Source organism: Pipistrellus hanaki (assembly GCF_964339955.1).
Source record: "Pipistrellus hanaki genome assembly, chromosome: 13".
Lineage (NCBI taxonomy): Eukaryota > Metazoa > Chordata > Mammalia > Chiroptera > Vespertilionidae > Pipistrellus > Pipistrellus hanaki.
The window spans coordinates 59,896,269-59,922,068 of record NC_140515.1 but is presented as its reverse complement, the minus strand read 5'-3'; the positions used below and the strand labels follow the sequence as shown (position 1 = coordinate 59,922,068).

Below are 25,800 nucleotides of genomic sequence, written 5' to 3'. Positions count from 1 at the left end.
CCACAGATTTATAATTTGCAGAAGAGCAGCCTGACATAGGAAATGTCTACTTATTCATTTTATTTTTTAAATATACTTTAATTTCAGAGAGGAAGGGAGAGGGAGGAAGAGATAGAAACATCATGATGAGAATCATGGTGGGTCGGCTTCCTCCTGCACGCCCCCCACTGGGGATTGAGCCCATAACCAAGGCATGTGCCCTTGACCAGAAACAAACCTGGGACCTTTCAGTTCACAGGCCAACGTTCTACCCACTAAGCCAAACCAACAACTAGGGCAGGAAATGTCTCTTTAGTTAAAAAAGGATTAGACAACTTTTATTAAACCAATACAAGAATCTTTAACCCTATCCCATTTTGCTCAGTGGATAGAGCATTGCCTGCAAACTGAAAGGTCCCAGGTTCGATTCTGGTCAAGGGCGTATGCCTGGGTTTCAGGCTCAATCCCCAGTAGGGGGGGGCAGGAGGCAGCTGATCAATAATTCTCTCTCATCATTGATGTTTCTATCTCTGTCTCCCTCTCCCTTCCTTTCTGGAAGAAAATATATATGCTTGGCAAATAAATGGCCAAAAAATACACACACACACACACACACACACACACTAATATAAAGAATGTCTGATCTAAAGGAACAAATGCATGGAAGAAAGAATACTAAAGGCCATGACTTCAAGGAAACCAACAACAATGATAATACAGAGACAGCTCCTTCAGCAAAAATTTACTAAGAAAGCATAAAATTAGCCCTAACCGGTTTGGTTCAGTAGATAGAGCATCGGCCTGCGGACTGAAGGGTCCCATATTTGATTCCAGTCAAGGACATGTACCTTGGTTGTGGGCACATCCCCAGTAGGGAGTGTGCAGGAAGCAGCTGATATATGTTTCTAACTCTCTATCCCTTTCCCTTCCTCTCTGTAAAATATCAACAAAATATTAAAAAAAAAAAAAAACAAAGCAAAACAAACAAGACTAAAAAACAAAACAAAACGAGGCATAAAATTACAAGTTCACAAACCTGTTTACACCTAACAGTCCACTTACTTACATACTGTCTGGTTTCAAAAACAGAACTACCCAAGTGCTTCCCAGTGGCCTCGCACATCCCAGAGGAGGGTCCCGGGCACTCACCTGCGCTCTCCTTCTCCGTCTGGCTTTTCTTTGGAATCCGATAGACCTCCTGCAAGAAAGCACATGGAGGAGGCTGTCAGCGGGCAGGGAGCGGCACCGCAGGGAAGCAATGATCTTACACGGCAACAAGTGGAAGGAACAGGCTGTTGTTTCCTTTCTCCCAGAATCTGACTTACTCTGGCTTCACATAAGAATATATCCCAGTCCCTTAAGAGCAAGTGAAGACGTAGCGCAAGTAAAAACATTTAACATCTACAAGGCCCGTGTGACCTCATTAGTCGAGTCACACAGAGCAACAAGGCATTTTCCTTCTGCTATAAACACACCTCCTGATAATTCCTGTATGCTTTCTACATATAAAGTTTAGTCGCCTATAGTTCCTCTGTAGAGATTATTCCTAAGAACAATTCAGACATCTTACTACTGCCCCTACTTAAAGAAGGTTAGCAGTAACCATATGAGAAACTTAGACACATTATGCATGAAGGCAAGTCCTGCTATCTACGATATTTTCTCATCAATGCAAAAGCAACTTGGCTAATGGCCAAATGTAGTGTCTACTTTCCTCCTGCTGTCGTTTATGGGAAAGGTGACTGGCTATGTTGCTCCGGCTGGATTCCCGGTCAAGGGCACATACTGGGATGCAGACTCATCCCAGCTCGGCCAGGATGCACGCAGGAGGCAACCAATCTGTGCGCCCCCTCACATCTCTCATATCAACGTTTGTTCTCTCTCTCTCTCTCTCTCTCTCTCTCTCTCTCTCTCTCTCTCTAAAGGAAAGCAACATTAGATCATTGAGAAAGTGGCGTGTGTTGAGGCCTTAGCTACCTTTCTGCTACCTGACGCTGAGGCCCAGAGCCAGGTCTGTCTCCGATGGCCCCTGTCTGTTCTGGCCCATCGAGGAGCTCCTGGGCACACTTCCTACCAGTCACCTTGTTAAGTGGGAAATGGCAAACCCACGTATTCCCAACGTCACATCGTGTGACACCTTCCCTTCGGGGTAATCTCATAACATGGAACACAGCGATATGACCTGTAATTCCATTCTTAAACACCCCCCAAAGAGCTCTCCCACTTCGATGGCTGATTCTGGAAATATCGGTAGCAAACAGAAGTAACCCACATTCACAGACGCACTACTGGACTGCCATGAACGTGACCGATGGTTGGTCTCTGCGCTGAGTCTCCACCGGCCGCGCACACAGACCCTCCAGGAAACGCTTCTCGATTCTAAAACTGTGCGCATGGGTCCCAGGCACCTGTATTTTTAAGAAGCTCCCAGGTGCGTCTGGACCCCCGAGGAGGTTGAGAACCACTGGCCCCGTAGTAGCCGTCACTCACTGCTCACAGAGAATCTGAGAGAAAGAACTATGAAGCAAGCATGCCTACCCTCGGCTCAGAGCCTCTGGCTCCTCCTGGGCTGCTGCTCGGAGAGAGGGCACCCCCGCCTGCCCCTCTGCAGGGCGCCTGGAGCTGCCCAGCGTGGTGCCCCCCTGTGACACCGACTCAGGACAAAGCCAGGAGAACAGAGCTGACTTCTGGCTCTGTCTGACTCCGCCTGCCCCTTCGCAGAGGGAAAAAGCAATAAGGCCACTCATGAGCATCTACCCGCACTGTGGGGGGAAACATTCCAAAAGGCAGCACGGTTATTCATGAAAGGGGAGAAGAACACATACATCAAGGGATGTCTGTTAACTCAGAATAACACACTCTTCACCTACCGAGGGTCTTCTGCATGAGGCCTTGGCGTTACAAACTTATAGTCATTTATTACAGACCTCAGGCTGGACCCATTCTGTGGTGGCCGTTAATTACCAGAGGATACGCTCCTCAAAGATACAGTCTATGATTTTAAAATGTTTTTGCTGATTTATTATTATTTTTGAGAGAGAAAGGGAGAGGGTGGGAGGAAGTGTGTGTGTGTGTGTGTGTGTGTGTGTGTGAGAGAGAGAGAGACACACACATTGATCCATTGCCTCCCATAGGAACCAGAAACCTGGGCATGTGATGACACTCAACCAACAGAGCCAGGCCTGCCAGGGCTCAAAGATGTCCTCTTCGTTCCACTCAGTCTACGCAGCTGCTGAGGAGGAAATGTATTCCGGCCTCCACAAGGGGACGACCAGCCGAAACCGGTTTGGCTCAGTGGATAAAGCAGCGGCCTGCGGACTGAAGGGTCCCAGGTTCGATTCCGGTCAAGGGCATGTACCTCGGTTGCGGGCACATCCCCGGTGGGGGGTATGCAAGAGGCAGCTGATCAAGGACTCTCTCTCATCTCTCATCAATGTTGGTAACTCTCTATCTCTCTCCCTTCCTCTCTGTACAAAATCAATAAAATATATTATTAAAAAAAAGGATGACCAGTGGCCAAGAGCAGTTATCAGTGTGCCCAGCACCATGGAGAGCAAGTCCTACCAACATCCACCTAAGCACGTACAGTTCCTAGCTCGGTCCTCCTTCACATGTAGTCAAAACTGCATATAACGTTCACTTTATTCTTTGTTAATCTTCACAGGAGGAATTTCCCATTGATTTTTAGAGAGTGGGGGCGGGCACCGAAAAGAGAAACACTGACATGAGAGAGACACATCAATTGGTTGCTCCTGCATGTACCCGGACCGGGGCCAGGCAGTGACCCTGGAATGGAGGTTATGTGCCCTTAGCCCGAACCAAACCTGAGACACTTCAGTCCTGGGCTGACGCTCTATCCACTGAGCCAAACTGGGGCATCGCATATAAAATTAAAAATGGAAACTCAGATTATTTACTTGGAAGCCCTGAAAATGCCACAGTTTTCCGAAGTCCCACAATACTGAAAGCCGAGGAGGAAGCAGCCATGTGAAAGGCAGCAGGAAAGCCTACAGGCTGGACGTCGGTAGGAATAATGTCACACCAGCAGAATTCCCTGCAGAAAGTACTAATCGGAGTCGGCTTCATTTACTTCAGCCTTTTATGTAAAATCACTTTACTTTTTAAAAAATCCTACTCACGCCGAAACCGGTTTGGCTCAGTGGTAGAGCGTTGGTCTGCGGACTGAAAGGTCCCAGGTTTGATTCTGGTCGGGGGCATGTACATTGGTTGCAGGCACATCCCCGATAAGGGGTGTGCAAGAGGCAGCTGGTCAATGTTTCTCTCTCATCGACATTTCTAGCTCTCTCTCTCTCTCTCTCCCTTCCGCTCTGTAAAAAAAAACTATCAATAAAAAATATATATATATTAAAAAAAAGAACATTAAAAAATCCTACTCACGAGGCTGGCATATGGTTAAAGAACATGAGCTGTGAGTCAGGGAGCCTGGATGTCGGGGGAGCCCTGCCCTCAAAGGGGCCTGAGTCTGGTTCCCACTCCAACCGATACTCTCTGCACATCACCATCTTATTTCTGTGGTGTCTAGGCAATGCTCCCAACTAACACACCACTCAGACACTCAGCTGTCATTATTGAGGGTCAGGATCATCTTATGCTTTGCTGTATCTCTAGGATCAAGAACAGGGCCAGACACATAACAATTAATTGCTGAGTGGAAAAGTGAAATCCTACTTCTAATTTGTATAAATCAACCACACATTGCTAAACAAACTCAGAAGTATTACATATCTCGTGCTTTTTTCTTGTCACTAAACTTATACCATCACTAGAGGCCCAATGCACGAATTTGTGCACAGTGGGGTCCCTCAACCTGACCTGCGGGATCGGGCCGAAACCAGCTCTGACATCCCCCGAGGGGTCCAGGATTGTGAAAAGGTGCAGGCCAGGCCGAGGGACCCACTGGCGCATGATTGGGGCCTGAGAGGGACGTGAAAGGTTGGCCATCGGGGGAGGGACTGCAGGAAGGCTCCAGGGCGTGTACAAGTTTATTCCAAGTCCGAGTCCTTAAAAAACGACAGTGAGCCAGTGTTGCTCAGTGGTGAGCTGTTAACCTACAAGCCAGGTCACCGTTCCGATCTCTGTTAGGGCACATGCCCAGGTTGTGGGCTCAATGGACGTGCAGGAGGCAGCCAATCGATGATGCTCTCATCATTGATGTCTCTCTCTCTCCCTTCCTTTGAAATCAATAATACACACACACACACACACACACACACGACAGTAGAAGAATAAAAAAGATATAAACTCATCTATAGTATCTTTTTTCCCTAAGAATCTTAATTATCTGGTACATAATGTGTGTGTTTTTAAGTACTTTATTCTATTCCATGCATTCTTTCATGTTTATTTTTTTAATTTTTTTAAGAGGGGTCCTCCACATTTACCTCCTTCCTTTATTTATTTTTTTAAAAATATATTTTATTGATATTTTACAGAGAGGAAAGGAGAGGGATAGAGCTAGAAAGAAACATCAACCAGCTGCCTCCTGCACAGCCCCCATCGGGGATATACCCGCAACCAAGGTATATGCCCTTGATCAGAATCGAACCCAGGACCTTCCAGACCTCCTTAAGTCACAGAGGTCCTCTCCCTTCCTCTCTGTAAAAAAATCAATAAAATATTTATTTAAAAACCCCAGTACTAGCCAACCCAGCACCGCAGTGAAGGCTGGAGCTCCCCGCTGCCCAAACCGCCCAGAAAACCCCGAGCTGCAGCTCATCCCTCTCCTGCCGGAAAGGCTGCCTGTGCCCGTGCCCATGCACTCCTTGCCCAGAAACCCTGTTCCGCTCCGCACGCTCTGAAAGGGCCCGGAAGGTCAGCCCTGGGTCACAGGCTGAGCTCTCTGCTACAAGAAGGAAAAAAGCCTCTTGAACAAAGTGACCGTCTCTAAGCTTTCAGAATGAATGTGGACTTACGAGTTTTTAAATCAAAAGCGGACTAAGTTAAACCTGAAAAGTACTCACCGTAATTACATGAATTGCCTAGCAAAGAGATAGAAATCACTATTTGCTGGATCAGAAAAAAAGAGTAGAAAGAATACAGGTTTTAAACCAAAAGACCTCTGTCCATTTCTCTCTCGTTTCCGTTCACAGGTGCCCTGGGGAACGCACCGAGCCGCGGAGTGGACTCCGCCTTCCACAGCGCGCCCGCCGACAGGCCCGCGCCAGGCCCGGGAGGCGGTCCTGACGCACACCAGGCGGCAGAGGCTTTTTCTGGGAGAACAGGAACGGCTTTCCCGGGGAAAGGAGAAGAGACATCGACCAGAAGGATGTGTTCTTGGGAGCGAGGGGGTGTCCGCGCACATCGCCGCGCAGGCCGCCTGGGGCCAGAGGCTGGAGGTGAGACTACACAAGTAAATGAGGGCTGGGCTGCCATGACCTGCAAGCTCCCTACGGAAAACGAACTTAATTTTAATAATGTAGTAAGGACCATTTAAATGTTTAAACAGGACACTGACAGGAACACGCCTGGAGGCACAGCCATTCACTATTCCTAAGTGGTAACTTATTGTGATAACCACTAGCATGGAGACACAATAATAAACGTCTCTCACACAGAGATTAAGATCTCAGGCCCAGTGAGGGGTAACAGAACCTAAGCAGGTAACTTCAGCCATCTGCTGAGATTACCACCACGGCACAGAGCACGGGCAAGGCCAGCACTGCACAGGTGAACTGCGACCGCCGCCTGAGTCAAGGAAGGAGAAGCAAACCCACTTGTGCCCACTGTGCATCTGACGTGACTCTTGCACGGAGTGTTTTAAGTGAAAATATTGGGCAAGAAGGTTAGATAAACACAGAAGTGCCTCCCCTACTTCCTTCGTTCCTCGGACACTTACAGGCATCGCTCTTTTAGTAATGGGAGCTTCTGTGATGCTACCAGAGATTCCTATTATTGGCCATGTGTGTTTTTAAAAAGATAACGTTAAAGCATGGACCTATACAATAAAAGTATAATATACAAATCAACCAGAAGGCAAAACCAGTCGCTATGACACGCACTGACCACCAGGAGGCAGATGCTCAACACAGGAGCTGCCCCCTGGTGGTCATGCCACTCAGCTAGAAGCCAGGCTCAGGGGCTGGCGAGTGCAGAGGTGGTGGCTGAGCCTCTCCCACCTCTGTGCAGGCGGTTGGTAAGGAGCCAAGAGCCCCGGACGGCACGAGGGATGTCTGACTGCCGGCTTGGGACCTCTCCCCACCAGGGGTCCCGATGCAGGCTGGGCGGAGGAGCCCACCCCAGTGCACTAACCTCATGCCCTGGGCCTCCAGTAAAGGATACATAAAAGGGGAAAAGAATGGGAGCAAGAAGGACAAATAGGAGACTTAAAACAGTCTTAAGAATGACAAGGGGCATGCGTGGGGAGGGGTGTGGGATGGGAATGGGATGAGGACAAATATATACCTTAATCAATAAAGAAATTTAAAAAAAGGACAACAACCTAAATTAAAAATGGCAGAGAGGAGACGGTAGGACCTACTTCACGTGTACGGCAAGGAAAGCCAGGAGGCCAGGAAATACCGCCTCAGGGCCAGGAAGTCCGTGAACACCGCAGCCGAAAGGCAGCTGCCACAGGAGAGGCATGGTAACAGAAGGAAAGGCGAGAGACATGATCGGAGTCAAGTACTCCATGGACACACACTCTCCCTTTTACGTGTATGCACATAAACATACACACGTATGTATTGTTTGCAGTATGCTGACAAGTGACGTCCCAGTAGCAATGGCTTCAAGGACAATTTAAGTACTGAATAAATAATGGAACTAAGGGACCACAATTCACTGAATAAAAACAAGAACCCATGAGTCTAAACCACATGTGTCAAACACAAGGCCCGCGGGCCAAATCCAGCCCGCCAGGCCTTGCAATGTGGCCCGCACCGCACTGTCATTACTGCACTCCGCTGTCAGTTTATGACATTGTCAGTTTATGACTGTTCAGTAAACCATTCGGCCCGTGATTTAGGCTGGATTTTAGATTTTGGCCCCTTCTCTGATTGAGTTCGACACCCCTAGTCTAAACTGATATTATCAGTGAATAAAGAACTAAATGGGAGAGCAGGGGAAGCTCTTGCTTACAAAAGAATGCCACCAGAAACCAAAGACGTAAAAGAAACGGTGGGTTAGAAAGTCATCTGGCAGCCGTCAGCGTTATGTGACTCAGGCACACGCTCTGGACGGTGAACTAACGGGCAAACGTGACGGAGAAAGAACGTTTACCTGTTTCCGAAAGCGCTCTCAGGGACACTCTTTCGTTACAAAGGGATGCCAGAACTTCACCCTGGAGGCCCGGCAGACATCCTTCAACCAAGCGCCCACGCTGACAGTGCCAGAAGGGACAAATCAACAGCGAGTGCCGGACCAAAAATGGACAACTCGAACCCAAGCCAAAGAAAACCTAACAGGCCAGAATTTAGAAATATTCTAAGAAATTGAAAAGTATTCAGAAATGTGAAGTTTATAAAAGACAAAGAAAGACTGAGGGACTATTCCCAATTAAAGGATACTAAAGCCATACAATTCAATGTAACTGTTGATCTCAGGTGGGATTCTGGAACAGGGTCTTTTTCTTTCCCTTTTTGCTATGGAGAACATTATGTGCACAGCCAGCAAACGTGAATGAGGTCTGCTCGTTAGACTAGTCCTGTGTCACCGTAATGTGCTCACTTTAGTATGTTTACTGAAGTCATGTAGAAGAATGCCCTTGTTTCTATGAAACACACACTGGAACATCTAGGGGCAGTAGGTGTCCACCTGTAAAACTTACCTCTTTAGAAGTTAAAATTTTAAAGAAAAAAACAATATGACAAATTTGGTAAGATGTTAAATTGGGGGATCTGGGTGAAGGGCTTAACAATTTTTCAAGCTAAAAAAAAAAAAAAAAGGAGCCGAAACCAGTTTGGCTCAGTGGATAGAGCGTCGGCCTGCAGACTGAAAGGTCCCGGGTTTGATTCCGGTCAGGGGCATGTACCTTGGTTTCGGGCACATCCCCAGTGGGGGGTGTGCAGGAGGCAGCCAATCAATGAGTTACTCTCATCATTGATGTTTTTATCTCTCTCTCCCTTTCCTTTCCTCTCTGAAATCAATAGAAATATTTTTAAAATAAAATGTATAAAAGATCAAATTTTAAAATAAAGAAATTTTAAGCTGAGTTTTTTTCCTGCCTTTGGCACTAAAATGTGTATTACATGCAGAATACATATACAAATATATGCCTGCAGTTTTCCTGTATGTCTAAAATTACAAGGACATTCCAGAAGGAACATTTCTATTTTTAAAATTATGATTACATATAAGCTAAATTTCACCAACTTATCTATATTAAAAATTTCTCATTTCCAACTAACTTAGTCATTGGCCTGAAGGAAAACCAATACTGCTGAAAAGTCTCTTCCAGACCAGTAATCCTACCCTATATAATAAAAGGCTAATACGGAACCACCAGTCCCTGTGACGCGCTCTGACCACCAGGGGCGGACCATGGCGGCTGCTGGCCATGGCGGACAGTGGAGCGAAGGGGGGCAGTGGGCAGACGAAGGCACAGCACCAAGCGCTGTCATCGGGGTGAGCCCCTGTGATTACTGAAAATTCTTTGCTTCCACACACCGTGGTCCTGCGCCAGAGCCACCGCTCGCACCCACTGTTGGTGCCGGTGCATGTGCGAGTGGCAGTGGCAGAGGGGGGCTGCCGGCAGATAAGGGACTGGGGGCTGCGGTGGGAGGGGCTGGCAGGGGCGTGGAAGATGGGCCGAGAGCCGCCCCCATGCCTACCGCAGCCTCCAGGCCCACAGTTCCTTTCAAGGTGCACGAATTCGTGCATCGGGCCCCTAGTAATAATGTATATAGTCCCCCACTTCTCAGATAGTCTTACATCCAAATAAAGTAACTTTTCCTAAATAGCATCAAGACTTTTTTTAACTTCACGGTTATAAAAACATGATCATAATGCCTTTAGGGAAACAGAATTAAGAGCTCACCCAAAGAATGAATTGTCAGATGACTTCATTCAGTATCAGAATGTTTAGAGCAACCACATTCTGTACTTTATTGTTTAGATCAGGTGTTGGCAAACTTATTCTGCATAGGACAAGACAGTAAATATTTTAGGCTTTGCTGGTCACCCGGCTCTGAACCAACTACTCAGCTCTACCACTGCATGAAAAAGCAGCCACAGGCAATATGTACACGAACAAACGTGGCTGTTGAAAACAAACAAACACACAAAAAACAAAAAAATATATTTATTTACAAAAACAGGCAGTGGAGCAGATTGCCCAACCTACAATTTAGATGAAAGTATTTACCCAGTAATAACAAAAAGGACTACTAATGAGTTTAGGGCCACATTTACCTTTTACCAAGGAACCAGTATCTCATATAGTGTTCTTGGGGGCAATTATACATTTTAAAGATAAGGATAATACTGATCTTTATGAACATAGAATAATCTATCAAGGATTTTAAAATTACAAAAATTCAGGGCACAATATTTCATTTTAAAATGTTGCATTGCAGATTTCACAAAGAATATTAGTTACAGATCAAAATTCCAAGCAGTAACTCTCTATTAGTTGGATACGTCCATGTTATTTCTATAGAGAGTTTAATGTTTAAATTCCTAGGAAAATAATGTTTGACGAGTTAAAGATACTACCTGGAAATAAAGATAAAAGGAAAGAATAAGAATGGCCATTAAGAAGAGTCCAACTTAGCACGTTACAGAATGTTGTCCTTAAATCATGGAATCCAGGTGTAACTGTAACTACCCAGAACTCATTTTAAGGAGAGGCACACCCTGTAACCTACAGATCTACAAGAAGGCTCTGGAATCAATAGCCATCACGATCTCTGGGTGTTTAACTGCAACGGAAGCTGCCAAATTCACAGGAACCTTACCTCTTTGTCTTAGGATCCAAATGAAGGAAGATTTTCCAGGCAAGGTTACAGTTAACCACACTTATAACCAGCTTTTTGCCCTGTGAAGTCTAGGGTGTATTTTCAGCATGAGGGGTGATGTACAACTCCTTTTGTGAACAGAAATTTGTGTACACGTCTCTGCTGAAAACGTAACCCAGTGAGTGTGCGTGTGAACGTGAAGGCGTGCACATGTGTAGCCGTGTGCTAGGGATGTTTCTCGTTCGGGTTTGCTTTAGAGTCAGAGCGTGTGAGCCTCGGGGGCCAAGGCAGGCAGAGGTCCTGTGTCTGAGGCACAGAAAGCAGCTCACTTAATCCTTTCTCGCCAGGAGTCGGGATTTTCCCAGAATGACATCCATTGTCGGCAATGGACACACCAAAATAACGCCGGCGCCACGAGTTAACCACCTCTGTCCTCTTTTCACCTATTATATTTTTCATGCATCATCCAACTTCCCAACCTTCTTCCTGCTTCTTCACAGAATGCACGCTAGGTTCTCGTTTTTCTTCAGCACGGAGTTGAAAATGGAGTTGAGAAAAGGAGACACATGGTCAGCTGGTGATGTTAACAAGCTCCTTGCTGCCCTGAGAAGCTAGATGGAAATGGTTCAAGTTACAAGAGGGATCATCATCAGATCTGGGAGGACAAAGAGTAATTCATGAAGCTTCATCCCCGCCCCTCCCGCCCTCTCATTTGTTGATGATCCCTATAGTCTGCCTTCATAGCAAAACCAGGAGTAAGGAATCTGAAGCAATGCTTTCCGTCTTCACTCCATCCAGTGTGCAGGAGGCCAAGTGGGACTCACACCCGCCCATGTGGACGTGGCCCGGGTCAGGGAAGCCAGGAGTGGCTAACATAACCACAGCCTAAGACCAAGGCTTTTCAGTACAATCTTGGCATTAACTTCAGCAACTAACAAGGTGCGTAGCAACAGGTGCTTAATAACGATTGGTTGAATAAGACCTTTTTTTTCTTTTCTGCCAAGGTCCACTTTCTACTTGGACACATAGGTGGAAGTCAGACAGAAGTAGTTAACTCTTTCAATGCCGGGTAGCAGGATATACTGCATAGTCATCACATCAAGTCACAGTGTTTCTCTACAATGTTCACACCACGGGTTCCTGACTCCAGAGTTCTTGCTAGATGCTAGCTAAAGAACATGTTTTAAAGGCAACCAGAATCAGTTTTGAAATTAGAACATTGTGAATGTTAATATAGAATAGATCAATTAAGAACCCTGGCACCAATATATAACAAAACATCACAGTTCAGTCAAGCAAAAACATGTCTCAGCAATGCAATTCCAGATGGGTAATGATTCCAGAGCAAACTAAAGTTTGAAGAAAGAGCCTTTATTTAATGGCTTCCTTAATACTAAGGATTGGGATAAACCTAAAGTAGAAAGAGTAAGGAGGATATATTTTAAATACAAATAAAATTTTAAACCTCAAGAGGACCATCAAGCTACACAGCACTGTGCAACTCCTTTGGTATTTTAGATAAAAGTGGGGAGGATTGTAAGCAGGGGCAGAAACAATTTTGTAGGACTCAAATGTATGTCCAGAATGTGATTTTAAGACATTACCTCTAATTGGGTTAAGGAAATCCCAGAGAATAATTCATACCATTACAATAAAAAAACTACTGTATAGAGAAATAAAAATATTCACTTTCTCCAGATTTTAAGAAGAGACAGGGTTTTAAGGAAATACGATGATCATGTCTTTTTTTTTTTTTTTTTTAATTACGTTCCCTCCCTATGACACTGTCTCTATGTTCACCAGCGTTCTTGTCCCCATTCCCAGCTCCCTCCAAGCCAGCCAGAGCACAGGCTCTCCTCGCAGTCTCTAACACAAACCACTATTCCAGGGAGGAATAAAATGAAAGCAGGCCTTAAATGAAGGTCCCCAAGCGACTGTCCCAGCATCTCTTTCAATTAATTGCAATTCCAATTCCTGTAGTTCACAGGCGGTGTCAAGAGCACATTTACTACGAACCCTTCCTTTTGGATTTATAAAAAGGTCCGATTTCCTAAGGCTCAGGTTACAGTGAACTGTGAGGGAAGAGCAGCATGAGGAAGAGCTCAAATGGGTGAGCTGAACCCACACCACACTAACGAAGGGTCTTGACACAAAACGCAAAAGCCGAAAATAAGCACAAACACTGCGCTGCTCATTTGCTCAGTGTAAGGCCAGTTCCGTTATGGCTCAAATCACAGGGTCTTATTGGCAAGCGCTGTGGTCGTAACTGGCACAGGGAGGACTCAGATGTCCATCTTGCTGCAAACGACCTGTGCTGTTTACCTGTTGCTTCCCTCTGGTATTAGAAAGGAGGAACGGAAAACCAGAGGCTAGAACGTACACTGTTCCCACAGGACCCTAAGACTGGGGCCAAGACGGAGAGGACTTGGATCCACAGCTCTCCTAGGTCCTCCTGTCACATGTTTACCCAAGAGCCAGACTGAGTTTTCTGCAAAGCAAACCCTGCCACCTTGCTCCGCTCTTTAACGGGAGATGATGTCTGAGTTATGCGAGGCTTCCCCGCCTCTCTATTCTTCCTCTAGGTAGCACCTTTTGTCCAAAGAAATGGGCATATTTCAGACGTGACACTGGAACTGAACACCAACTAGCACTGCTCCATATAAAGTTGTTTTACTGGAACAGAAACTACCTTGGTTTTCTAATTAATTTTCAGTCAATCCAACAAATTATAGAATTTTACAGAGAATTTTCAAATGCAGAACCACACGTTACTCAAAGGATTTTTTGTTTTGTTCTCACTGTAAAGAGCACGTGAATGACTAAATCCCCCGTGTGTCACACTTCTCTAAATGAGGAAAGGGGGATATTTGTTTATTAGTTTAGCTGGTGTATCTCTTGCCAAGGTTTAAAGTATGTTTGAGACATTTATGATTAACTGATAGACATTTCTAAAAAATGCATGTATAGCTAAAGTAGATAATTCTAATTGAAGTTTGTGCAACTCTAAGCTTGAGTAATTCAGGTTAAAATGAACAAATCTTTTCTTACCTTTAGGTCTTTCCAACTATCTAGGAGCTTGGTGGCCAGATCGCTGATGTTGACGGCCTTGTCCGGCTGCTCCTGGCTCCGCTCACTCTCCACGTCGGACACGCCCTCCTCCTCGTCCTGGGACAGCGTCTCCTCGGCCGTGTGCTCGTCCGGCTTCGCGCCGCTGCTCTCGCTGGGCTCCGGCTCGCCGTCAGCCTCAGGGCCGGGGCCGGGCAGCCTGCCGGCCTCCCCAGCCGGGTCCCCGTCAGCCCTGGCCTCAGGCCGCTGCTGGGAGAGCGCGTGCTGGGACTGGGCCTCTTCCTCCTCCTCCACCGGGAGGCCTTCCACCGGCTCCTGGTCCTCTTTGCCGTCCTTGCCTTCCAGCTCGCTGGTGGCATCGGAGATGGCACTGTCCATGCTGTTTTCGCTTATGATCTTAAGTCTGCGGAACACGAGCTTCTTGGGGGTGTCTGTGTCGGCGTCCGCGCCCAGCTTGGCGGAGGGGTCGGGGGTGTTGAGCGGGGTGTGAGCCCGGGACGTGTTCTCGCTGGAGTACCCGTCTCCTTCGCTCAGCTGAGGAACCGCAGTTTTGGTCTGAGACCAGCGCTGGATGATTGGCAGGACTTTGCTTTCTTCCAACATATTTTTGGTAGGAATAGGTAAGTGTTCCAAAGTCTTTATAATCTGATTAAACACAATAAATAAATAAAAATCACATCACTTTGTACACCTGACTTTTCAAGCTGCTGGATGGGGCCAGATCATTTCTGCAGGAGCAGTGGTTTTTTTGGTTTGTTCTTTGTTCTTTTTTGTTTTTTTACTGTCTGGTTAAAATTAAGGCCCAAGTCTCTATAATCACAAAAGGTTTCAAATGTCACAACAACATTTATCTATCAAAGGGAAGGAAAACACTCCCCCCCCGCAGTGAAGGCCATGTTCATTCGTTGTCCCTGACGGCACCACATCCCGTCCACCTCGCCAACAGCTGGCGGTAGGCCCGGGAGCCGCGGGAGCTCACCTCCTCCTGAAGCTTCCGGTTGCTCTCGCGGCCATCCCCCAGCTCCGCCATCCAGATCCACAGCAGGGACAGCCCGTGGCGCTCCAGAAAGGACTTGAGGCGCGACTGGGAGTGAGTGTTCTTTCGTGGCGCAGGGGCAGTGCGGGTGTGGGGGGAGAGGAGGAGGAACACCAGACGGAAAGTTAAAGAGGGCCCAATGTTAAAGCGTTTGGCTACAGTATTCCAAGAAACCTAGAAACTACTTCACCTCAACTAGAACTGAAAAATTGCTTTAAAGTAAGAGATTACAATCTTTCTTGATACCCAAAATATATCCAGTCAAGCTTTACTTTATTAAAGTAGAAAGTTATATAAACATTAATATGGTCATTTACAATGAAATCCAATTCTAAAGGACTAAGAAAAAATTTACATTCACCATTTTTGTTGAAAAAGCTAAAACGATAAAGATAAACTGGAGTAAATGAGATTGCGGTTGTAATTTCTTGCTTTGAGATCCTGCGGTGAAAATGGCTTTGCTATACTCATACCCACGGGGAGAGCGTCCAGCCCTCCGTCCACCTACCACAGCAAAGGAACATGTCAAGTACCATGAATTGTTGCACAAAAACCCTCCCCATTCTGGTTAAAGAGAGAAAGCAAGTAGGATCTGCTAACAGACTGAATGACGCTGAACTCTCCAGCCGTTTTAAGAATACATGCTTTCCACGTCCTGCAGAACTCATATATCCATGTTTAAAATAAGAGAAATACTTCTCATCAGAATTAGCCCTTCTTTATTCATTTATTGTGAAGTATAGTTTAAATGTCCCACATCACATTCGGAAATAGAAAATAAATTAGTAGATATCAAAGTGCTCACCTGGATGAGCTTGAGACAGGTGAGTTTCTGCTCCAAAGTCTCAATTCTGACCATGAGCCGAGACAAGCTGAGCACCTGGTTCTTATCCGAGAGGCCCTCCCCGTTCTCCATCAGCGCCTCCAGCTCCCCGTCCACCTGCCACCGAGGAAAACGTCTGGTTATAAACAGCATCGACGGGCACCAAGGTCAGGGCACATGCCTGGCTGTGGGCTCAATCCTCAGCAGGGGACGAGCAGGAGGCAGCCATCAATGCTGATGTTCTGTCCCTCCTTTAAGGGCTTACTGTGAGAACTAAACGAGGTAAGATGCCAAGTGCTTAGAAGAGTGCTTGGCACACAGTTGCACTTTCTATGTTCTGTAAAAAAAGAGCTGAAGCACACACAAGACTTGAAGAGCTTTTTTTCATATTGGGTGGCAGAAACACGGGTGTTTATTATAAACTTTCCCCGTTTTTTGCATTTTTAAAATGGGATTTTTCAAAGCTTCTGCTATGACTTCTTATAGAATTCACTTTCTTCATAATTAATTCTCTTCAATTAATTTTGGCTTGATGACATAATCTTATACTTTTATACATCATACTTTTATCTGCTTCCCCATGTTGGCTGCTGTCTCCTCCCCTCAACCATAAGATTGACGCCATTTACGACTGCTAACCATATCCTATATAATAACGAGCTAATGTGCTACTTGGACCAAACAGTGAAGGACCATCTGGATGACCCTCCAGATGAGGCTGGGCTGCAAGGGCCGAGCCCCTTGCCGAATTTCGTGTATCGAGCCCCTCGTTGGTTCTTAACAAGCCCAGGAACGAGCTAATGCAAAAGGTCACAGTGGGATGTGCTAACCAACCTCCCTAGCCCCCAGGCACTTCTCCTGCCCCCCCCCCCCCCCCCCACCGACTCACAGGCCAGGAGACGGACAGAAACATGCAGGTGGCTATGAGGCTAAGAAACACTGCTCGGAAAAAGGACTCTTCAGAGAAGGGAGGGGACTGTCCCAGCTGGAGCCCCTGTAAGGAACGAGACTCCTCCTGCCTCAGAGTGAGGGGAGCTGGGGGAGAAGGAGGCCATCACCTGCTGTTCTGATTATTAAACGGAAGACCACGTGAGATCATTTCTCCCTCACTCTCAGCTGCATGTTACCTCTCAAAACTCACTCACATTCCAGAGGGTTTTCAGAGATTTTAAGAACACTTGCAAGTTTTAGAGGTCCAAACAAGCAGACCAACCTGAAAGATCAGGGCTACAGAGCAGCCGCCCTGAGCTAACAGAGAAACACTCCATTTTACTTAGGACGAGAGTGTGACCAGCTCTAAAAAATCATTACCCCCCACACACACCAAAATCATTAGCCCACGTGTCTTCAAGATGACTTCAAACGTATCCAACTCTAATGTCTGTGCCGCGGAAATAAAAACAGCAATCACTCATCCTTCTTTTCCATGATTATCTCACCTGATCCTGAATTTCTCTGGTTGTAGTTCAGTCTTTTCAAACTTCAATCAGAAAAGCTACCTTCCTTAAAATGTCTATGGTGAAATTTGGAAAAAAGCCTGAACACTTACGGAATCTTTCTTACGGGATCGTTCCTTCTTCATTTTCCCTCCTGCTGCTCGAATGCTGACTCTGTTCTCCCCTCCCAGGTAACCCCGACAATTGGCTGACCCACAGAAACATTTCTGCGCTTCTTTTCTGTTCAAGAAGTAAGGAAAAATGTCAGTATGTGAAAGGAAGCCATGTAAAAATGCTGAGAGTATAATAATTACAAGAGAGAAGTCAATAAAGCCTAAAGAAAAAAAATTATTCTGATACTCCAAAAAAACCTGATAGTGCCCTAACTGGTTTCACTCAGTGGATAGAGCGACGGCCTGCGGACTCAAGGGTCCCAAGTTCAATTCCAGTCAAGGGCATGTACCTTGTTTGCGGGCACATCCCCAGTGGGGGGTGTGCAGGAGGCACCTGATTGATGTTTCTCTCTCATTGATGTTTCTAACTCTCCCTCTCCGGGAAAAATCAATAAAATATATTTTTTTTAAAAAAGAAAAAAAAACCCTGATACTATCTAATGCCTGAAAATTGCTCTTAAAAATTTTCTCGCCAAAACCTGTTTGGCTCAGTGGTAGCGCGTCAACTGCGAACTGGAAGGTCCCAGGTTCGATTCTGGTCAAGGGCATGTACCTTGGTTGCGGGCACATCCCCACTAGGGTGTGGGCAGGAGCAGCTGATTGATGATTCTCTCTCATCGATGTTTCTAACTCTCTATCCATCTCTCTTCCTCTCTGTGAAAGACCAATAAAATATGCTAAAAAAAAAAAAAATATATATATATATATATATATATATATATATATATATTCTCTTTCCAATCTTTATTAGCTAGACAAAGCTAGCCAAGAGGTTAATAAGTAATTTCTTTATTTTATAAAAGTACCTACCAATATATGAAAACAAGAGCTCATATACATATTTGGACTAAGAACAAAATTGCCGGAATAGTTCAAATATCTATTACAAGTAAATATTTAACTGGCACATAGAACAACTAAGTGTATTATTATAAAAAGAGGTACAGAGAACAGTACAAGCAAAACCATTGCCAGAGACATTAGAAACGGTGATACCGGTCATTATACTTCATTTATTAGCTGAGATAATATCTATAAAGAACTTCCTCTCATCAAATATTTGGTTAAACCTAAAGTAGAATTCATTTGAAAAGGCCGGATAAATGCTTTCTTTCTTTTTTAATTCTTAAAATTGGTTCTCATCAATTATTATGAGTGCAATTTTGTTTTCAAAAATACTATTAATATTTAAGGATTCTACATAAAGTGTTTCAAACTGCTGCAGTTGTCACCTACTGATGCTTAGATGTCAATAGGAACTCTCCCACTTCTGATGAGCGAGAGCCTATTTGAGCTAGCTCCTGAGCCCCTTTGACACGACCCTCCTAATCTTCTATAACAATAATAATAAAAAGGTAATATGCTAATTAGACCAAACGTCCTTCCGAATGACCTTCCGGACAAAGCCAGGGCTTTGAGGGAAGCCCGGTCCTGTGTGCCAGAGGAAGCTGGTGCGTGCAGCTGGGGGAAGGCAGGCCTATAGTTGCATGAATTTTGTGCATGGGGCCTCTAGTCTTATATGACAATAAAAGCATAATATGCGAATTAGACCGGATGTCCTTTTGGACAAAGCCGGGGCTGCGAGGGAAGCCCGGTCCCGGGTGCTGGCAGCCAGAGGGAAGCCCGGTCCCGGGCGCCAGAGGAAAACCGGTGCCGGCAGCTGGGGAAGGAAGGCCTACCCTTGGCTGAATTTTGTGCTCCAGGCCTCTGGCATTTTATAACTGGCTTTCTGGTATGAGATAATCCAGTATCACCTCATTCAATTCCTGTTTTAAGCCTGAAATCAGCTTTCTCCAAGGAAGCAGTTCCGTTTGAGTGGGATTTTGTAAAACCACAATGTAGATGTTTGGGTATTCATTGCTACTTCATTACTTATTGATTTTAGTAAACAAAACTAGGTGACAAATTTTTTTCCAAGTACAATATGGCAGAGATGAAACAAGTTTAAGCATGAGTTGATAACTGATAGATAAATGACGAATTAAAGATGAACTGTACTATTCTCTTTATACACACAAACTGTTAACATTTCTATAATTAAAGTTTTAAATTACATTAGAAACATGCTTATATATGAAGCATGAATTTCAAAGGAAAATTATGCTGTTCATGCACAATGTCCTTTAACGGCCCAAAGTGCCATCCAGTAGGAAACACACAAAACTCTGAGTCCACTGTAGACACGAGCTGGTAATAGAGGTGCCTCTTAGCAGCTCCCATCAGTTCCCTGTCTCTGTAGCTGAAGCAGCAGCACAGAGACACACACTCACCCGTATCTCTGGAACTGGTAGTCAAACGTCAGCTCTGAGCCTGAAGGAACCAGTTTGGTGGTGAAAAACCCAACCCTCAGCTGTCCGTTCACAGTCCACTGAGACGTTGTTTGTAAAAGAAAAAAGTTAGTGACTAATTAATCTGTGTTTTTTTTTTTTTTTTTTTAAGATCATCATTATCAACCTTAATTATGCATGTTCCTCTTTAGAAGATAAAGGCTTTTCTAAATAGATAAATTGGGGAACTTTCTTCCTTTAAATAAACTAACATATTAAAGTGCTACTCTTATTTCATGAAATACCAGATTGAATATCATCTCTAATTTGTATCTAATAAAAGTAACTGTTACTTTAACTCATTTTGATACTCGAATTTCCATATAGTAAAGATTCGCTTGTACTAGAAATAGGCAAACAGGGAATACCTGGTGTCACTGAGTATCGCAGGCAAATTTACATTATGTGAAAACTAATTATGTTCTAAGATAAGATGGGGTGTCAACCAGGGGGAAATTATGCCCAAAGCAGACCTTCATGAAGCAGTGGTCACACTGCTGAGTGCAGTGAGAGGGAGGAAACATCGGAACACGTGTATGAACTAAGAATTAAAATGGGGTTAGTGCACAGCAGTTAGGCCTCGAAGGTCCAGATCATTTGCGATGGAAGTCGACTGCAGAGCGTTTTTCCAGACCACCTGAACATTACTGATGAGAAAACGCAGACTGAGAAGGCTGAAGGGACACTGTGCAGTCGGAGTCTCAACACCAGACATGTGGTCGCCAGCTGCAGGCACACTGAGCCGGAGCTATAGGCTGAGTCATTTCAGACCAGTGCCTCCTATTCATGACATGGCTCAGCGTTCAGAAAGAGTCACATTTAAGGCCGAGTAGTACATACATCAAAGGCAAAAAATACCCAGAATTCAAAACCACTATTTCACTATGAGAGGGGACCATTGGGATCTATTTTTCCTAGGGAGTGGATCCATAGTTTTCTTAACCTGAAAAAGAATCAAAGTTCTAATCTATTTATATATTTTAAATCTAAGCTCAATACACAAACGAAGCATATTGAAAGTGACAAGTCCACCGGTGAGTGGATTTATCAAGTGCCAGCTCTGTGCCAGGCTCAGCACGAGCAGAAAAGCAAGACGCAGAGCCTGGCCTGAGGAGCAGCAGTGTGTCCCTCTCACTGCGCCCACGGTGCCCTCTGCTGCGTCACTGAACGGTGAGATTTGGAACCTGGATGGGAGCTGACAAAAACCTGAGTGGGCCCCGTTGGTGTGGCTCAGTGGGGGAGTGTTGACCCAAGAACCGAGAGGTCCCAGGTCCTATTCCCAGTCAGGGCACATGCGAGGGGTGCAGGCTGACTCTCCAGTGGGGGGCGTGCTGGAGGCAGCCAACTGATGTTTCTCCCTCACTGGTGTTTCTATCGCTCCCTTCCTCTCTCTAAAAATCAATAAAGACATTTTTAAAAATTTGAATAGTGCACACACACTGGACTCCATAAAAATCAAAATTTAGCCAAAACCAGTTTGGCTCAGTGGGTAGAGCGTTGGCTTGCGGACTGAAAACTCCCGGGTTCGATTCTGGTCAAGGGCATGTACCTTGGTTGCCGGCACGTCCCCAGTAGGGGGGGTGCAAGAGGCAGCTGATAGATGTTTCTCCCTCATCAATGTTTCTAACTCTCTATCCCTCTCTCTTCCTCTCTGTGAAAAATCAATAAAATATATATTTTTAAAAATAATCAAAATTTAATTTTGTATTTTGGCAACTTTGAAATAGTATCTAAAATTTATGGGCAAAGAATTAAATGCAACAGGAGTTTTCTGGATCTAATACTAGACCAAAAAAATGCCAGATTGTAAAATTTGAGTATGGTCTTTAGACTAAGTAACAGTTAATAGTTAACAGCATATCCTAGGTTGAGTAACTGTATTATGGTTATGTACAATGTGCATTTGGAGAAGCTTAAGTGAAGGATGGTATGAGAACTCTGTACTATCTCAGCGTCATTTATTATTTCATAACCTAAACTTACTTCAAAATAAAAACTTTAACAATAGAGTAGGAAAAAATGATTTAAAAATAGAAGCCTTGGGTACTTTTGATACAATCTGAAATGGTCAGACTAGCAATCTTAAATAAAGACCCCAAACTCTCAATCTACCTCAACTTACTTTTTGAGTCTCACAGTTTGGTTCACAGCTATGATTCATAAAACGAGAGCAATTTCCTTTCTGAGTGGCATCTATTATCTAGGGAAAGGATAAAATAAGAGTTAAATTTACAATCCCCTCCCAACTCCTTTCCTTTAGAAAACACTCTCATGCCACTTTATACTTCCAAGTGGAGACCACACGTCCTCAGAAGATCTGCTGACAATAAACATTTACCCAAGACAAAACCACCCCCTCATCTATCACCTCTCGTCACTCTGAGCTACTTCTGTCTCCGACTTCTTCCAGTCTTGCGTCAGGCATGACTGAGCTCTCAGTGCCCAGCTCTCACCCCGGTGGAGCCGAGTGCCCCCACCCTCGTTCCTGGGTATAGCCAGGGTTAGATGCAGCAGATCCTGGAGTCCATCTCTAGGATTTGCATGTCCAGACTGAATGCAGAGGTAAAGATGAGAATCTACCTCAATTCTATTAAGTCAGATATTAAAGAAAAAAAGTCAATATATGGGCTTATTCCTTTGAAAAGGACTAATAAATATCAGCTTTAATTTTTAATAAACATTTACAAATATAACCCACAAAAACAAAAGCTCTTTGTGGCCCTGACCGGTTTGCCTCAGTGGATAGAGCGACGGCCTGCGGACTGAAAGGTCCCGGGTACAATTTCGGTCAAGGGCATGTACATTGGTTGCGGGCGCATCCCCAGTAGGGGATTTGCAAGAGGCAACTGATCGATGTTTCTCTCTCATCGACGTTTCTGGCTCTCTGTCCCTCTCCCTTCCTCTCTGTAAGAAATCAATAAAATATATACCATACTTTCCGGCGTATAAGACGACCCCCTAATTTTACAGTTAAAACATAGGTTTAGGCCTATATTCGCTGTATAAGAGTACCCCCCACTTCAAAGAAAAGACTTACTTTGCCGTCAAGATCTGCAGGTAATTTTTGTGCAATTTTGGTCTTTTGCCTCCGATTTTCGGTTGACTTTTTTTCGTTTCAAAAGTCGTCTTATACGCCAGAAAATACGGTATATAATATATATATATAAAGTCAATAAAATGTGTTTTTTTTTGTTTTTTAAAAAAGCTCTTTTTTTTGGGGGGGGGGGGGGGTCACTGATAATTGTGAAGACTTGTAAAAGGCCTGGCCAGTGTGGTTCAGTGGTGGAGTGTTGACCTATGAACCAGGAGATCAGTCCATTTATATCAGTGACCCTTTTGAATTCAGCAAGTTCCAGACCTGTTTCAAAGCACGCACACACAGGCATGCTGCTCACCTCGTCATTCTTCAGGGCCATGAAATAGTAGTGGATGTTTTTGTTCCGTGCGTACTCCTTCACCCGGGCTTTAAACTCCTTATGATCGAGGACCTCGCCACAGTATTCCAGGACAAAGGTGTTCCTGGAAAAACAGAGGAATGGCAGTTCCTGCCTGGGAACACTGTCTTACATGGAAAACACGTGTCCAGGCAAAATTAATGCATTTACAGATATGTCCCACAGTGGACGTAAGTAAAAATACATGTGAAGGACCTAGTATCTACTCCAGGTTAAGTTCCTCCTTCCGAATACTTTTAAGAGTGTTGATTCTAAGAAGCTTTTATAATTTATACATAGTGCCAAGATGCATATCCTTATTCTAACTAGATATTAAAACAAACTTGCAACTCTGGTTTACATTATCATTAAAAAAAAATGCTTCATAGTCAGAAACACCTCTGAAAAAATCAGGAGGGACTGAAAAATCAGAGGCTTTATATTGAAAGGAAGTAGAAGGCAACTTAAATACAGCAGCCCTCCTACTGCCTTTACCCTCTAAGGCAGTGGTCCTCGCCTCCCCAATGCTGCGACCCCTTAATACAGCTCCTCATGCTGTGGTGACCCCCAACATAACATTATTTTCCTTGCTCCTTCATAACTGTAATGTTGCTACTGTTATGAATCATAATGTAAATGTCTGTGTTTTCCGATGGTCTTAGGCGACTCACAGGTTGAGAACTGCTAGCAGGGTCATCTAAGACCACCGGAAAACACAGATATTTCCATTATGATTCATAACAGTAGCAACATTACAGTTATGAAGTAGCAACAATAATAATGTTATGTTGGGGGTCACCACAGCATGAGGAACTGTATTAAAGGGTCGCAGCATCAGAAAGGTTGAGAACCAGTGCTTTAAGGTCTCTAAAAATGTACAAGGTCAAATGTGCCGTTTCTGCCCTGGCACAGAGGTTAGTGTGTCCGCCTGTGGAGCGAAGGTCTTGGGTTCGATTCCTGGTCAAGGGCATGTACCTCGGTTGTAGGTTTGGATCCCCACGCCTTATCAGGGCGCATACGGAAGGTAACCAATCGATGTGTCTCTCTCCCATCAATGTTTCTCTCTGTGTGTTTCCCCCAGCCCGCTACCTCCCTCCCACTCTCTCTAAAAACCAATGGGAAAATGTCCTCGGGTGAGGATTTCTTAAAATGCTGTTTCTCTGGCTGCATTCTCTTTAAGTTTCCTTGAGCATTTATCAGTAATAATTATTAATTTCTCTCATTGGCTTCTTTCAGGTACTTCCTACCCTTGATTGTTCTTTCCTTGCTTATTTTATTCTCTATTGAAATGTTAAATTCTATTCTTCCTTCTTCCCTTTATTCTATAAAAGTTCATTCCCATCAGGGACTTCATGTACCGTATTACTGCCTCCCTGTGGTCCCAGTTACTGAACTGACAGACCACACACACACACACACACACACACACACACACACACACGTGGATTTTTTTTTTTTTACATTTGTACTAGCTACTAAGTGGCCATTCTGTACAATAATCATTATTAAGTGTTAGTATAACAGACAAATTATTTTCCTGCAAAGTATCTCATCAACTTCATCAACATGAAAACGAGGTGGACGGTGATGAGCCGTCACTACGTTACTTACGAAGGAAGGTCTCTGGCAGCTCTCAAGCCCCAGCCTTTCTTCTCCGTGAGTATGACTTCCACGTCTGCGTGCTGTTTTCTCTGAAACCGTCGATTGGAACAATAATCCCCATTTGGACACCGAGAAGAACTGTGAGGAGGGAAGAAAGTTAACAAAGCGTTTGCTGCGCACAGTGTATCCCTCTCTTTACGGCACAGTCGGCCTGCGTGTGGCAGGCCCGGTGGGCCTTCCTTGGTAATGCTTTCCACCGTGAAGGGATCCTTAGAACTGGGTGTCTGCATCGACACTCAGGCGGAGGATGCCCACCGGTCCGTCTCTTCGTCATCACTCTCTCCGGTGTCTAGGACACACTTCCAGGCGTGCTCCTGACACCGCTGCAGGGCTGATTAATTTCAACAGCCCACGAGGCCCACGAGCAGAGGCGGAGCCAAGGCGCTAAGGGTACCGGGAAGGAGGCTGTGGCTCACTAGGAAGGGCTCTGGAGAGCAGGCGCAGTCTGCCGTAGCCCCAAGGACTACCAGCGTGTGATGTGGGGGCACCAGGAAGAAGAAACCCTGCACTGCACCCCCACGCACGGCTGCAGAGAGCCGGCTGACGGCAGGACCGGGGCAGCAGTGCCACGGTCGGGAGCAGGGTTACCTCTGCGTCTCTTCTCCGTACGTGTGTGCCGTCATGTCATCCTACCTTTAGCGTAGGGAAAGGAATACTAACAATGCTCTCCCTTCTTTACTTTTACGGTATCTATGTTTTATTTTTATAACATTGTAACATGAGCAAAACCAAAAACTTAGCCTTCAAAGACAACATTAGTCAAGCTCAAATAAACTCACAAAATTTCTCTCCAAAAAAACAAACAAAAAAAAACAACAAAAAAAAACAAAGACAACATTAACACTAAAAATAAGGTAACCACACCATAAAGCACCTTTAATAGTCTTTTCATGTAAAAAAAAATTGATCACACCTTTTTAATGTACAGATATTCACTATTTATTTAAAAAA

At 44.9% G+C, this 25,800-nt stretch overlaps 1 protein-coding gene across 3 annotated transcripts in view; it reads right to left on the bottom strand.

The window, feature by feature from the left end:
• SETD2 (SET domain containing 2, histone lysine methyltransferase) overlaps positions 1-25,800 on the bottom strand; it is a 61,790-nt gene that overhangs the window by 8,127 nt on the left and 27,863 nt on the right. For 2 of the 3 annotated variants that reach the window (XM_084901677.1, XM_084901678.1), the window contains exons 5-13: positions 24,799-24,927; positions 23,149-23,272; positions 21,876-21,953; positions 19,697-19,794; positions 17,367-17,493; positions 15,800-15,934; positions 14,938-15,057; positions 13,941-14,603; positions 1,129-1,177 (exon numbers count right to left, since the gene is read on the bottom strand). In XM_084901677.1, coding sequence (XP_084757803.1) covers positions 1,129-1,177; positions 13,941-14,603; positions 14,938-15,057; positions 15,800-15,934; positions 17,367-17,493; positions 19,697-19,794; positions 21,876-21,953; positions 23,149-23,272; positions 24,799-24,927 — 1,523 coding nt within the window. Of the gene's footprint in view, positions 1-1,128; positions 1,178-11,021; positions 11,504-13,940; positions 14,604-14,937; positions 15,058-15,799; positions 15,935-17,366; positions 17,494-19,696; positions 19,795-21,875; positions 21,954-23,148; positions 23,273-24,798; positions 24,928-25,800 lie in introns of those variants that run through there. The other variant, XM_084901679.1, reaches the window with a different exon arrangement.